This window comes from Pseudonaja textilis, chromosome 3 (genome assembly GCF_049901715.1).
Source record: "Pseudonaja textilis isolate UNSWEBS1 chromosome 3, rPseTex1.2, whole genome shotgun sequence".
Classification (NCBI taxonomy): Eukaryota; Metazoa; Chordata; class Lepidosauria; order Squamata; family Elapidae; genus Pseudonaja; species Pseudonaja textilis.
Genome location: NC_141992.1, coordinates 78016454 through 78033407, shown reverse-complemented (window position 1 = coordinate 78033407; position 16954 = coordinate 78016454). Strand labels below are relative to the sequence as shown.

The 16954-nt window shown below is 34.0% G+C and overlaps 1 protein-coding gene across 6 annotated transcripts in view; it reads left to right on the top strand.

Annotated features, from left to right (window-relative positions):
* EVI5 (ecotropic viral integration site 5) overlaps positions 1 to 16954 on the top strand; it is an 82919-nt gene that overhangs the window by 51439 nt on the left and 14526 nt on the right. For all 6 annotated transcript variants that reach the window (XM_087930167.1, XM_087930163.1, XM_087930165.1 and 3 more), the window contains 2 exons: positions 107 to 202; positions 3939 to 4034. In XM_087930167.1, the coding sequence (XP_087786293.1) occupies positions 107 to 202; positions 3939 to 4034 (192 nt within the window). The remainder of the gene's footprint in view (positions 1 to 106; positions 203 to 3938; positions 4035 to 16954) is intronic.

Below are 16954 nucleotides of genomic sequence, written 5' to 3'. Positions count from 1 at the left end.
ATAGTAACTGTAAAATGTTTTTAATATAAACATCCATCCATTTGTTTTCTACATCACTTTTCCTGCAGTGTGATTCAGCTTGTCACTTATCACTTCTTTTTCCTAGAATAAAGAAGAAGTGATGGCTGTAAGACTCAGAGAGGCTGACAGCATAGCAGCTGTGGCAGAACTCCAGCAACATATTGCAGAACTAGAAATCCAGGTAAGAATGAAAACAATTCCTCTTTTATAACTTCCCTCCAGTTTTAAGTTAAAATGCTCAACATAGACATTAGTTTATGGAACTATAAATTTAGAACTTTTTTTTTTGTTGCAAACCATCTTCTATAGAAACAGCAACAGTATTCTTGACTAGTAGCTATCCAGCCATCCAGCTTTGATTGGAAAATAGCCTACCTATGTATAGAATTAGTCACTGGAGTTGTTCCTTAGGACTGTAAATTGCTGGATGATCACGAGGTGGGAGCAGAGAGCTGGACAGTTACAATATAGCAATAGCACTTAGACTTATTTACCGCCTCGCAGTGCTTTGTAGGTAGGTATGTCTCTTCTACTAGATGATTCTTGCACACACCTTCTCAGCTCAGGTATATTAACCTTAGTTTTCCCATCATACATGAATATCATTACTGTGCTTCACCCATAAGGGTTGTGGTTTGTAGTGATTGCACCTTGCTTCTACCCTAGAACTCTGTTTTTTTTTTTTTAATGTATGTGTATGTTTTGGGGCACTGATAGAAAGCTTTTTGTGGTCTCAGGATTTGTTTTTAAATTAGATCTATTTTTGGATTGAGTCATTAGTTGAGTTTTATAGTACAAGATGGGAATATATATATTTGCTCAGCTTTTGTGCAAGCCTGTGGCATTGAGATAAGCACAACTGTATGTATGCATTGCAACACCTTCCTGGGTTAGGAAGCCTAACTGTCCAGTTTAAAATATTTATAAACAGACAGTTCACACTAAATGGACTTGATTTGCTGAGCTGTGGCTGTGCTGCTCAAAGAAATTACGAAAGTAACATTCAGATAAAGCATTTGATTACAAGATAGTGATACAATAATAATATAGCAGTAAAAAAACACCAGAAAAATGAACTTTCTGTGAAGGTAGTTTAAATTTTATACTTTACAGTAATCAAGAATTGTGTTTAAAGTATGCCTTTTTCAAAGTGAACCATAATACATTTACATAGGTCCATCTCTTAAGGCCAATTAGCATATTGATGGATCAGTTATAACTCAAAACTGTGCTTTTTCTATTTTAGGATAACTCTTAATTATTTAAGAATACAGGAATTTCCTTTTCAAGTCCGAATTGGGCTACAACAGTAAGCTATTTCACAGTTTTCTGTGAAATGCCTGCGTGCACGTGTAAGATGCATTTGGCATTAAACATGTACATTTTGTCTGGTTATTGCTACACCCACATTATAACTGAAATTACTTGACATGCCAGTTCCTAGATGAAATCACAGTTTGGGGCCACTGTCAAGGACATAAAAGCACCTTTCCAAAATAACACATGGTTATTTGACACATTCATGGTTAGTTGACACATTCATCTAAGTCATTTGAATTCCTTTCACTTGTTTTGCTGAATTCCACCAGAATTCTCAACCTTCTTTTTATGTTTGTTTGCTTGTTTGTACCCTGCATTTATTATTTTTACAAATAATTCAAGGCAGCAAATATATCCAACACATGTTTCTCTTATTTTCTCCACAACAGTTAGGCTGAGAGAGAGTAATTTGGGCAAGGTCACCAGCTGTCTTTCATGTCTAAGGTGGGATTAGAACTCACAGTCACCCAGTTTCTAGGCTGGTGCCTTAACCGCTAGACCAAAATTGGTTCTTCTACTTTATAGATCTTCAGCCCATCCAAGAGCATTTAAACCTGTATTAGGATCTTAGTCTAGTTTTTTTGCATGAATAAATATTTTTATCAGAATGCAGATTATATGTTAAAAGTTAATGCTGATGATTAGTGCCTACTTTCCCCATATTTGACCATATGATGTTCCTGGCCTTGACATTAGAAAATATAAATGTTTAACTGAGAAATCTATTTTCTTCTGGATGAAGGTTGAGTATGTTACATTAATATCTTCAAAAAAATTCATTTAGTTGCGAATCTATTTTTGCCAAAAATAAATGGGATTTACAAAATAAGTCTGTCTTTAAAATTCATGGAATCTTCCTTGGTAAAAGCAGGAAACCATGATGATGTAATCATAGCAACATGTGTGTAGTGACATCATCATTCAGATCTTGCATTTATACGTATGACATTATTACACGCCATACTGACATCCATGGCATTTGCCCCTATTGCTTCCTCCAAAGATGGCTGAGGGAACATCTTTATTTAATATTATAAGTCCCACAAAAACATTTTAAATGACCTGTATGTCTAAAAACAGAATTTCCATTTTCACTATTACAGGAAACTTTTAACATTCTCGAGCAGCATGATGTGTTTTTTTTTAAAGTACAGAATGAATCATCGTAATCACAAAAAGGCCACAAATCTCCCACAACTGCGCTGATGAATAAACTTAATTAGTTTTTCAGTACAAAATGTCATTACTCTGTACGGTAGTAAAAGTTGAGAAGGCAGTGTATCCAGAATATGTTTCCCTCCCCTACCCAGATATTTTTTCATACCTGGAACATAACATAACTGTATAAAATAGAATGCAACATAAGAAAAGTTTCTTATACTCCAGGAGTAATGGAAGTCTCTCTGATATTGAATTGAGGAGACTGCATCCTTCCATCCATACATCCATTTACATTCAAAAGTTCTTAAAAAGTTAAGCCAAGGATAAAACCAATAAAATGGAGGGAAAGAGAATTAGAATTCAAATGTTAATCTGCTAACATTTTGAAATAATGAATGTGGCAATTAATAATATAATTATATATGTTTGGTTTTGCTAGGCAACCCCGGAGTTTTTTTTATAAAAAGTCAGGATTCTCCATTAGTGATAGAAAATATTTGCTAATCTTTAGAATACCCTTAATCTGTCATTTCATTTTTAGCCTAACATCAGTAACATTGTGAAGGGATGTGCATACATGATTAAAAAGGATAATTGGTTTTATTGTATATTTACATGAGATAACACTTGCTTTAGTTTTTAGTTTGTGGCTTCCATAAATTGATGAATATGTCCTTTTGAAGCATTTTTATCTTTGAGCTATCTTAAATAATGTTGTAATTTTAGTACTAAGGTTCCTGTTGAGAATGTACTTCTTTGTAAACCTAACACTTATTCATCATTTTCTTCTTAATTCAATGTATTTGGATTCTACTTATTCTGACTGGCTTATTCTGACTTCATTTCATATTATTTGTAACAAATCTGATCAGCTATAATTTGGAATGCAAATACTTACTACATAGGAGCCAGATCCATATAGAAAAGACAGGGTATACTTAGCTCATATTTGTAGGGTATACCTAGCTCATAATTTTTATCTGTCTCAGTGGAATGGGTAACTTGAAAACAGGTTAGCACTTCTTTTATTCTGTCTCTTTAGGGTACTTTCATTGGGACTTAATAAAATGGCAACAGTTGCTAGGAAAGCTAAATTGCAAGAGTGTATAGCTACCGATTTAACCATTTGTATGAAAGGCGAGTTATATATAGCTGATTGACACCTGTCCCATTTAGGGAAGATGTGAGTCTTGTTACAATAGATCTTCACATATAAAATTTAAAACTGTTCATTCCTTGCAGTCAATTTCATTTGACATTTTATCAGCCACTGAAATGCACTATGAATTGAGGTACTAATCATTAGAACTGTAACAAATCTCTAAAATGTATCTGTGGAAAGCTCTGAATCCACTTTGGAAAATATTGTATTAAATCAAACTTGCCAATAAAAGTTTTGGATTTGATGTGATATACTTATTTCTTTTCCTGAACAGAAGGAAGAAGGGAAAATTCAAGGGCAACTTAATAATTCTGACTCTACTCAGTATATTAGAGAACTGAAAGATCAGATAGCAGAGTTGAATCATGAGGTAAGGTATCATTTTTGCTCATTTAAATTCCTTTTCTGTAATTTGTACTTTGGTTTTCTTCTATTTGCTGATTCCAAGTAACTTGTTTTTTCAGAAATTTTACAATTTTCATTTAGGTAGGAAGAAAATACTAAATATGGATAATTTTGCTCTGTAACATATGAGGAAATGTCTTTTTGGTAAAACCTAACTTGATTATGCTTGCACTTATTTGTAAAATTTCTGTACAGCCTCTTTAGACTTTTAGTATTTTTTCATCAATAACACTGTGGCAGCTGACTTTTAAAACTTGGTTTTAAAATTGTCCTCTTTCTAAGAGCAAAGTTTATAGAAGTATGGGCCCTTATGATAAGTGCTACTTTCACCTTAATTGATAGGATCATTTTAGTCAATTGGAAATGTTTAACTAATGCAGCTATAAAAAGTTGAAAAGTATGGATGTTTGAATTTCAGTCTTAATAAGTAGTGAATGGTAAGAGACCAGAATATATCTGTGGAAGCTGTACCTATTCACATATTACATTCCTGGTATGTATTAAAAAAAATCAGATAAAGAATATAAAATACCTAGACCTTTTTTTTATAAGTTGCCTGATAGTAGAAAGCTTATTTTTACTTTAGCCATAATATTATCCATAATCATTTAGTACTTTTTATGATTGCTAAATTCATTCGGGAGAAATTGGTATGGAACCATCTTATATTAATCTGTAGTCCAGCTACAAATATTTTTTATTATTTATTAATCAAAATTATGTGATTAATACAATGAAACTTTGGACAGCAAATAGAATAAAAGCATAATCCATAAAATACCCCCCCCCAATCAAGTTAAGACCCCCCCCCCTAAAATCTCAGATGATGTACAATGCATATTTTCCCACACAGGAGCTCCCATAACTAATGTCCTGGCTTACAATTATATGTATAATTGGTCGGACTGGAAACAGTGGTCGTGGTGTAGATTGAGATGCATGTCTGAAAAGAACTTGCCTCATTCTACATCTATAGTCTCTTTATGTGTTCTTACATTGAGCAGAATATGCATTGCAGCATGTATCCAGGCAAAATAACATGTCAGTTTGTGGTTAGAAAAGTGATTTTTATCAATATTAATTAGAAACTTTTATTAATATTCTTTGGGAGACTTTATAGAAAACTCCAAAATAAAAAGGGGGGATAGTCTTTTTTTTAATGTCAGTCTGTTTTGATTATTTATGCTTGGAAATAATTGTATAATTAACTAGCCTTGTGTCTTTGTTCTTGGAAATAATTCCATTGTTTAGTGGGGCTTACTGTTTGGCATGTATGCCTGGATTTTAGCACTGATTTTCTGTTTGTGCCAGTAAAGTTCTGCTTCTGGGACACACAGTAATAATGAGATGCTAATCCTATGTGAAAGTTCTATTTGGACAAAAAGTATTGTTTTTACCAATTGCTGACTGACTTTTCCTCCTTTGAGTACTTGGAAGGATGATAGCATAGGCTAACAATTTGAGCTGGAAATCATCTCCCCCTCTTGAAAAAGAAGTTGATCATAAGCTTGCTCAAATGTGTAAATAACTTTTTATAGTAAATAAAAGTATAAAAAAATACAGCCAGTGAGATGCCTATCATGCGAAGATAATACAGTGCATTCAGAAAGTATTCAGACCCCTTTAACTTTTGTCAGTTTTGTTACGCTGCAGCCTGATCGTGCAGTTGTTGAAATTCATTTTTTCCTCCTTAATCTACACTCAGTATCCCATAATGACAAAATGAAAACAGAATTTTAGAAATGTCTGTAAATTTATGAAAAAGAAAAAACTGAAATATCACACTGTCATAAGTTTTCAGACCCTTCACTCAGTATATTTTTTGGGAAGGACCTTTGACCTCAATTACAGCCTTTTTGGTTATGACACGACAAGCTTTGCACACCTGGATTGGGGATTTTCTGCCATTCTTCCTTGCAAATCCTCTCAAGCTTAGGTTGGATGCCACCATCAGTGTACAACCATTTTCAGATCCCTCGAGAGATGTTCCAATAGGGTTCAAGTCAAGACACTGGCTGGGCCACTCTAGGACATTCAGAGAATTGTTCCTAAGCCACTCTTGTGTTGTCTTGGCTGTGTGCTTAGGCCATTCTCATGTTGGAAGTGAATCTTCGGCCCAGCCTGAGGTCCTGAGCATTGTGGAAGAGGTTTTCATTAAGGATATCCCTGTATTTTGCTCCATTCAAGCTTTCCCTCAACCCTGACCAGTGTCCCAGTGCTGCTGAAAAACACCCACACAGCATGATGCTGCCACTACCATGCTTCGCTGTTGGGATGAGTATTAGGCAGGTGATGAGCAGTGCCTGGTTGACCACCAGACGTAATGTTTAGAATGGAGGCCAAAGGCAAGCAATTCAATCTTGATTTCATCAGACCAGATAAATCTTGTTCCTCAAAGTCTGAGAGTCCTTCAGGTGCTTTTTTGCAAACTCAGAGCAGGCTTTCATGTGTTTTGAAGTGAGAGGATGCTTCCGTCTGGCCACTCTGCCATAAAGCCCTGGTTGGTGGAGGGCTGCTCTGATAGTTGTCCTTCTAGAACTCTGTCCCATCTCCACATGGGATCTGTGGAGCTCAGTCAGAGTGACAATCAGGTTCTTGATCATCACTGTTACTAAGGCTCTTGTCCCTCACTTGCTCAGTTTGACCAGGTGACTAGCTCTTGGATGAGTCCTAACTGTGCCAAACTTCTTCCATTTGAGAATTATGGAGGCTACCGTACTATTAGAACCTTCAGCACAGCAGAAATTTTATTGTAGCATTCCCCAGCCTTGCAATAATCCTGTCTCTGAGCTCTGCAGGCAGTTCCTTTGACCTCATGGCTTTTGCTCTGCTACAGTATTCATTGTCAGCTGTAAGGCCTTCTATAGCGACGGGTGTGCCTTTCCAAATCATGTCTAATCCATTTAATTTACCACAGGTGGACTCCAATCATGATGTAGAAACATGTCAGCAACGATCAAGAGAAATAGGCACCAGAGCTAAACTTCAAGGGTTGTTGCAAAGGGTCTGAATACTTATGCCAATATGTCAGTTTTTTTCTTTTTAATAAATGTATAGGCATTTATAAAATTCTGCGTTTACTTTGTCATTATGGGTGTAGATTCATCAGAGAGAAAAAAATTATTTTCAACAACTGTAGAATCAGGCTGCAGCATAACAAAATCAACAAAGTGAAGGACGTCTGAGTACTTTCTGAATGCATTATGTATTAACACAAAATAATTAGCAGATAGGACAGTGTTACATACAATTTCTCAGGTGAGCTTGATAATCATTTTTCCTGCTTCTCATTATACCTTGAGCCCTTTTCCCCATTCCTTTGTTATTTGAAAAAACAAGGTACACACAAAAAATCAGGCAGTTATCAGAATAGGGTGGATAAACCTGATAAATAAAATAAAACAAAGCATCATTAGAAACTTATTTTCTAGTCAAAATCTATACATCAGTACTAAGCTTTAAACTTGGTTAGCATCTATATCATTAAGAGAAAGTATTATAAATAATGCATTATATATAAAATGTTCACAGCACTATTTGTGAACAACTGGGACTAGACATTGTCAGTTAAGATGGTTTATTTATTTATTTACACACAAGAATCTAGTCAACTGATGGTCAGCACTTAATTGGTGCTAGATAAGAGTCAAAGGAATTCAAGGGGGGTGGAACTTGGATCGTTTGTGGCAACGTGATGACTCTAGACAGATTCCTCTTTTGACTCCGCCCCCAGCTCTGCCTGCTCTTCACCTGCATTTTCCTTCTTCTCTAATTGCTTCTCTATGTTAAATAGAACATTGTAGTACAAGGCCAAAGAGTGATAAACCAAGAGCTGGGACTCCAGTGGCTTAACAACCTTTCTTTTTTAAAAAAAAAAAGTTTTTATTGTTTTTTAACATACAAACAAACAGACAAAACATAAAAACATCAGCTCCCCCATATTTATATACAAACAGTGAGTCGGTTGGTTCATCAGTTTTGTGCGTTCACTTCATAGTCACGGTTACAATTACCTTATATAATAACTCTTATTGTCAATACAAACTTATAAATCATCATATCATTATTAAAAAAAAAAAAACTTTGACTATACTTTTATTCGATCATGCCTTTGTGAGATAACTATATTTTAAGTAATTTATTCTAAAACAAATCGTATAATCGTGCCAGTTCTATCCTAAAATAAGAGAGAGAAAAAGAAAAAGAAAACCATTATATAAATATAATATCCAATACCAAAAAAGAGAAAAGAAAAATAAATTCAATATTATTCCTTATTATCTAACATTTCAAATATTCTATTTTTGTATTTCATCATTCAGCCATTGATAGAAAAGATCCCAAATTATATAAAATTGTTTATCTTCTTGCTCTCTGATTTCAAAAGTCAATCTACTCATCTCAGCACATTCCAATATTTTCTTTATAACTTCTTCCTGTAATGGAATTTTCTCATTTTTCCAATTCTTTGCAAATACAATCCTAGCCGCAGTCAACACATTTACAATCAAATATTTCAACTCTTTACTATAAACATCTGGTAAGATTCCCAATAAAAAAAAACTCCGGTTTCAAGTCTATGTGCTTCTTTGTCATTTTTTCCAGCCACATGTGGATTTTAGTCCAATATTTTCTAGCATCCTCACAAGTCCACCACATATGGTAGTATGAACCAGGTTTCTGATGACATTTCCAGCATTTTTCGGATTTGTTCTTGAACATTCTTGCTATCCTTGTCGGAGGAAAATGCCACCTGTAAAACATCTTATACAAATTTTCTTTATAGGCTGTAGACATTGTCATTTTATAATTTTGCAACCATAATTTCTGCCATTTCTCTAAATCAATCCCATATCCAAAATTCCTCCCCCAGGCAATCATAGTTTCCTTAACTTGTTCTTCCTCCAGCTTAATTTCCAATAAGTAACCATATAATTTTTTAATCACCTTTTCATCAGTACCCATCAAAATCTTATCTAAATCAGTTTGTTTATCATAAAATCCCTCTGTTTTGGAATCCTCATGATACTTTGCATGTATTTGCAAATATGAAAACCAATTCATCTGTATACCTTGTTCCTCTAATTTTTGTATCGATTTAAGTTCACCCTTTTCATCTAGTAATTCCCCATAGCTGTTTGTTCCTTTTTATAAATTATAGGGTAAGAAAACGCTTCTATCGTTGATAACCAAACTGGAATTTTCAAATAACATTGTTTTTTTGTCTTCTCCCAATTTAACCACAGAGACTCCGTATAAAATGTCTTCTAAAATAGCCCTGTGTTTTGGTTCCCTTATACCATAAAAAGCATGCCAACCCAGCAACAAATCATGACCTTCTAATGTCAACAATCTATTTTTCCTTAATGTTATCCATTCTTTAACCCACGTCAAATTTTCAGCTTGGTAGTACAACTCCCAATTAGGCAGGCCAAACCCTCCTCTGATTCTGGCATCCTGTAAAAGCTTTAACTTTATCCTTGCTTTCTTGCCTTGCCATATATACTTCAAGACAATTTTGTTTAAATCCTCAAAATAGTCTTTTCCAAGCCTAATTGGTATTGTTTGAAACAAAAATAAAATTCTGGGTAGAATATTCATCTTAATTGTTGAAATCCTTCCTATTAATGACAATTGTAGGTTTTCCCATTTCTTCAGATCTTGGGCTATCTGTTTTTTAAGTTTAATATAATTATTCTCCTTTAATGTACTACATCTTGATGTCAAGTATATCCCCAAATACTTAACCTTATTTGTAACTTGGATTTTTAACAGTTCTGCCAATTCTTCTCTTTGTCTTAGCAACATATTCTTTGTCAAAATCTTAGTTTTATCTTTATTTATTTTCAGACCGGCCACCTCCCCATATGCCTCTATCTTTTCCAACAGCTTCAAAGCTGTTTCTATAGGATCTTCCAAGATAAAGACTAAATCATCTGCAAAAGCTTGTAGTTTAAATTCTTCCTTTTTAATTTTCATTCCTTTTATAGTTTTATCTTCTCTAATATTTCTATTCAACACCTCCAAAGTCAATACAAATAGCAAGGGAGAAAGAGGACAACCTTGTCTTGTGCCTTTTCTTATACTAATAGGATCTGTAAATTCTCCCTCCATCATTACCATAGCTGTTTGCTCATTGTAAATTACTTCTATTGCCTGAATAAATCTTCTAGCAAAGCCCATCTGTTCCATTAAGAGTAACATAAATCTCCAATTCACGTTATCAAATGCCTTTTGGGCATCTAAAAATATCAAAGCCATTTGCTTTTCAGGATGCGCCTCATAGTATTCCAAGGTGTCCAAAATTATTCTCATATTGTCTCTGATTTGTCGCTTTGGCAAAAACCCATTTTGGTCTGGATGGATAAAGTTGTTCAAGTACTTTTTAAGTCTTTCTGCTAATATTGAAGCAAAGATTTTATAATCTGCATTTAATAAAGAAATCGGTCTATAATTCTTGATTTGAAGTAGATCCGCCTCCTCTTTTGGGATAAGTGTAATATAGGCCTCTGACCATGTTTTAGGTATCATCTTTTTTAACATAACTTCATTCATAACTTCTAACAATGGAATACACAGTGATTCTTGAAAGGTTTTATAAAATTCTACAGGAAACCCGTCTGGACCTGGTGCCTTTCCATTATTTTGTTTCTTAAGTGCTTGGGTTAACTCCATCATTGTTATATTGCTTTCTAACATTTCTTCAATCTCTTTAGGTATCTTAGGTAAATTTGCATTCTGCAGGTACTGTTTAACTTTCTCCTCATCAATATCTTCTTTCTTATATAAATGTTTGTAAAAATCATGAATAATTTCTTTTTTCTCTTTGCTGCCATGACAAGTTTTACCTTTTGAGTGCAATTTATGCCCCGAATGATAAACAGGAAGAATTTTATAAAAAACTGCATACAAAGATGGCTGGACTGGACTATGTTAATATAATTATGATGGGAGACTTCAACGGAATCGTGGACAATAAACTTGATCATATTGCAACAGTAGCAAAGCATAATAGAAAAACTCTTCCTAAATCTTTTTTTAAAATGATAGATGAATTAACCCTAAAAGATATATGGAGAGAAAGAAATGTTAAACTTAAGCAATATACGTTCTATTCAAATAGACATTTATCATGGTCAAGACTGGACATGATCTGGATCTCAACAGACTTAATGTCTAGCGTCCAAGAAGTAAATATTGAAACAAGTACTTGGGCTGATCATAATCCATTGACAATCAAATGGAAGGGACAAAAAAAAAGATCGAGATGGACATTAAATAATACTATTTTAAAGGAGAAAGAATTTACACAATGGATGGAGAAAGAATTGGTTTTCTTTCTTAAAGAAAACAGAAAAGAAGATACTTCAATACAGAATGTTTGGGATACAATGAAGGCTTATGTTAGAGGCTTGATAATAGACTACACAAGAAAAAAGAATATTAGGAAAAGGCAAGCTTTTAAAGCCTTGGAGGATGAATATAAAAGACTCGAAAAAGAACTGCAGAAAATGCCACAGAAAAAAGACGTTAAACTGAAACTGGATATAATTAAACATAAAATGGACTTAATAGAGAAAGAAGAACTGGCACAGAAAATTAGGAATGCTAAACAGAATTATTTTGAAGATGCAAATAAGCCAGGTAGATGGCTAGCATATAAGTTGAGAAAGGAGAAAGAGTCGAGGAAAATATCGCAGTTAATAGATGAACAACCTTTCTCTATTGTTTGTTTTAGATTGGTTTATATGTTTTTAATGTTATTTAGTTCTTTGAATGTCCCTAGAGTTGCTTGCTTTTGAGATGGGTGGATATATATGTTGATTTCATGAAAATAAATGATAGATGGTGGGGGAGAGATAAAAGCTAATAGTTACTACATACATCTGTGCCTTAAAAAAATCTTCAGATAAGATAGGATGGATTATAATAAATGCCTCCTGTAAACCATTCAGAAAAGTCCTTGAATTATGAGCAGATTTTTTTTCTCCACTCTCCAATTAAAGTGTGTGTATCTTTTCTTGATATGAGATCTACTAGCAGTTAAATATGAACTCAGCTGTGTTTATAATATTATGAGCAAAAATTAAAATATAATGCCAGCCATAATCAGCCACTGGCAAGAGAAAATCAGATGTGTGTTGTAAGGCTGATTCAGTGATTTAAAAAGAAAAACAGAAAAAGAATAAGGATGCTGAGCAGGTTGTACAAGAGAAAGTCAATGGGAGGAAGCACATAAATAGAAAAGAGAAACAAGAGAATTGGAGCCCTTTAATAAATACAGAAAATTATCAGTGAAGAGTATAAATGAGGAAGCTGACAGAAATACAGAGGAATTATATGACCGAAAAAAGCACACAGCAGAAATATTCAGATACAAGCTTTGAGGATTCATTGATAAGCAAGATGATAAAACAGCAGAAAACAATAGAATGAAGACAATTTGAAACATTAATAAATTCTCAATTTGTTTACTTCAAACATTGCTCGCACACAGATTTTTTTTAAAGTTGGGAAAAAAGAATGAAAATGTTAAATTCTAGTTGGAAGAAAAATTCTGCTTTAATGAAATAATTTTAACCAAATAGCTCACTCGTTCAAGGAATGAAACTGAAAACATTTCAGTATATATGCAAATAGATTTGTTAAAGAAGAAAGAAGACAACTACAATAATAACCCTGAGAAGAGAAAGAAAAAAGGTGAGACTGCTGCTCCAGTAAAAAAAATACTTTAAAATCATTATATCATTGAAAGCACACAAAGATTACTTGAAAAGGCAGGAGAACTCTAAATAATTAATATTTAATTTCTATCAATTGTTAAAGGTTGGTTACATTAGTATTGCAAAACAGAAATTCATAGCTTCAAAAAGCTTGTAAAACTGTTGCACTTTTTCATTCTATTAAAAGCAAATTAGGTGGAACTTCTGGTTTGAGCTTCTTCGGCGACAGACAGAAATCCGAGATCATGCGCGGTTTCGGTCTGGGTTCGCTGCTGGAGTGCCCCAAGCAGGCTGGTTTCGGGGCTAAGCCACCCTGTAGAGGTGGTGAAGAGGGGGGAGACTGCCAGCAGGGTTGAGGAAAGCCGCATCTCTCCTCCTCAGCTGGCCATTACTCCCTTTCCCGAAGGCGGTTGCAGCGGTGGTCAGAAATGGCCACCTCAAAGAAGAACTCGATCGGAAAAGAATGTGCAGGAGGAAGATAAGAAGTGAAAGTTTCGGCTGACCGGGTTAAACTGCAAAAGCAACAACTAAGGTACCCTGGAATTTAAACTAAAAATAATAATAACATTGTTCCCAAAGAAGATTCTGAAGCAGCGAAGGAAAGTGGAAAGGTTTGCATTTTTTTCTTCTCTCCCTTTCCCTATACTGACAACTAAGAGACTTAAATAAGAAATTGGAAAAAAAATCCACTTTGACATCAACAGGCAATTAAGCTGAAAATAAAACAAAAGGCCGAAGGGATAATAAAGATTTCTGGACACTAAAAAATTTTTATAAGCAGGAAAGGAGAGAAAAAGAATAAAAGGGCAGGATCTGGAAAAAAGGGAGGAGACTGCCTGGAATTAAAAGGAAGCTACAGTAAAACTTCAACAAGACTTGTAAAAGATAGATTTTAACTGAAACTTGGCAACTAAACAGTAGAACCCCAGGAAGAGAAAGTGGGGAAAAAAGCAAAAAGAAACAGCTTGCATGTATTTGGATTACTTGGTGATCTTTGGATTCTTGGTTATTGCATTTAAATGACTAAAATTAATTGGGTGGTTGTTTAAAAATTTATACAATGGCACTGCTTCTGGATGAATTGAAAATGGAACTTAAAAAATACAAAGAAGATGCACAAGAAGGGAGGGGTTCTTTTGGCTTTGTTTTTCAATTCTGAGAAATGGAGATTCGGACCTATGAGAAACAACAAGAAACGTCTACAAAACAAGAAGACTGGGACAAAGAAGAAGCCATCTTTAATGAACAAGTAATTCTTTGTGGGGAAGAAAAAGGAAAGGGGGGAAAGAGAGTGGAGAATTTAAGACTTAAAAAAATAACCAAAGAAAAAAAAAGAAAAATAGTTCGAAAAATAAGTATAATACTGGAAAGCAACAGAATATAGAAGAGAGAAATAGAGGTAGAGAGACAAGGGGGTAAAGGGGGGAGAGAGAAGAAGAGAGGGAAAAAGGAAAGGAAAAGAAGTTACAAAGGACTGGAGCAAGATATAGAGAAACAGGACCTATTTAGAGATAATGGGTGAAAGTCTAACTGAAAAAGGGATTCTGTAAAGGTACATAAGATTGTATTGTTATATTAGTAATAGAAATAACTTTAGAAAATTGGAAACAACGTATGTTTAAAATGAGGGATAAAATAGTTAGTGTAATTTAGTAAAATGTTTGTGAATAAAATAAGTGAAATAAAATAAATGAGAAAATTGAATTAGAAAGGAACGGGAACATTTTAATTAGTTAATGTTTTGTAAAATATAAGTGAAGGGGGGGGAATTAACTATGGAAAGCTTATAATTGTTCCCATAGTAGTATGATATTTAATTGAAAAGTAATGTTAAAGATGTTAAGACTTTAATGAATATTAATATTAATGATAGAATTGAATTGGAATGGAATGTTGTTTTAATTATATACATTTATAATTTTTTCTTTTTTTAAGAATACAGTGTGTATTTTAAGAATGTACCAAGCAGAATCCGAATGGAAGTTATGTATTATATTGAATGCTACAACTTTAGGGAAAAGATATAAAGGCGTCATACTCCAATCAGTAACTACAGGAGAAATTTTGTTTAATGAGAAAAGATAATAGATAATTGAAACAGGACAGACAAAAAATATAAATACAATGATTTGAATTGAGATGAGATAATTAAAATAAAATTGAGAAAATTAAAAGAGGGGAGAAGCTATGCAGAAAATGTAAAATAGTAATAAGATATGGAATAGTATATAAAAATGAGCATGAACCTGAATTTGTGTCTGTACGAAGAAATGTAACCCGGGATTACGCTACTTTCAAAAAAGATGTTTTATTTGTATTTTTTTCTCTTTGTGAAAACTCAAATAAAATTTACAAAAAAAAAAAAGTTCAAAAAGTTTATTTCATAAAGCATATTTATCTAGCATATTGTGTGTGTAGCAAACCTACCTTTTCTGAAGAGATAGACATGTATAGATTGCCTTTGGAAATTACAAAATAAATATAATAGTAATTGCAATAGCACTTAGACTTATATACCATGATGCTTTTCAGCCTTCTTTAAGTGGTTTACAGAGTCAACATATTGCCCCCATAATCTGGGTCCTTATTTTACCAACCTTGGAAGGATGGAAAGCTGAATCAGTCTTGAGCCTGGTGGGATGTACTATGAGGAAATCTTGCATTTTGACATAACATTTTCTTCCATATGGATTTAATTCCTCTAGAATTAAAATCCTCACAGAATTTTAATTCAGTGAAAACCAGATTTAATAGATTGTGACTTAAGTAAACATATTACGTTTGCTGATTTCATCAATACAGAAGTCTGAATGATAGAATGAGGCATTTCTGAGCAATAAATACCGTGGTATCTCGGTACTTGACTGGTTCAAAACTGATTCAAAACCCACATTACGTATCTGATATTAGCACAGTTGAGAAAGTCTCCACTCCTCTACTCATTGTAGAATACCTTATGCCACCAGACTTGAAATTCTAGAACTAGAAAACCTTGAATTTCACCGTCTTCGGTCTGATCTAAGTATGGTATATAAAATCATAAATTGCAATGTCTTACCTGTCAATGAATACTTCAGCTTCAACCATAACAACACAAGAGCACACAATAACTCAAGGTTAACCGCACCAAACTTGATTGCAGGAAATACGACTTCGGCAACAGAGTGGTCAATGTCTGGAATACTCTACCTGACTCTGTGGTTTCTTCCCCAAACCCCAAAAACTTTAACCTTAGACTGTCTACTATTGACCTCACCCCTTTCCTAAGAGGTCTGTAGGGAGCGTGCATAAGCGCACCAATGTGCCTACCGTCCCTGTCCTATTGTTTCTTTTATTTTTCTTATATGTACCCATTTTATGTATTCATAACTATGTATATACTTATACCTATTATCTTGTAAGCGATTGACAAATCAAATAAATAAATAAATAAACTTGTTGAATTTGGTACTCAATGCATTTTGATGTCTTCGGACAGTGCTGGCTCTTTGGCTTTGTAACTGAGATGAGCACCGCCCCCTAGAGCCAGAAACGACTAGCACGTATGTGTGAGAGGAACCTTTTACCTTTACCTATCAAAGTACCACAATAGAAAGGAAACAATTATTTCCTTCCTTTCCCCAACTTTGGCCGTGCTTTTCAGAACATTCATGGATATCTAAGGTCATCTTCCTTTAAGATACACAAAAATGGCTACAGTTTTTTGTAGATATATAGGAACCAGGTTGGATAATCATAGATGATTATGTAATCATATGGAAAATGAATATGAACTCTTCTAGTGTAAGTCTGTATGTGTAAGCACCTCAAATATCTCTCCTTGAGAAAGGGAGAGTGGAAACATGTTGTTCACCTGAAAGACATTGTTATATGAACTAATTATGTAGAAAACTGGGTGTTAACAGGTGCAAAATAATGTTAGGTAGCAACCAGACTGCCAAAACTCTGGGAAGAAACAAGCAAAATTTTAAACAGTATATTATCCATTTCAGAAAATTGCATCTGAGCAAATATCCCTGAGAAGGAGGAATATTTTAGGTCTGCAGTACAAGACAACAGTAGCCAGAATTGAAACAAATATCACTCATCTCCCATCTATAAGTACTGTCAGGCCTCATCGTACTGATAAATTGAACCCAGCCAAATCCAGCCAGGTGTTATC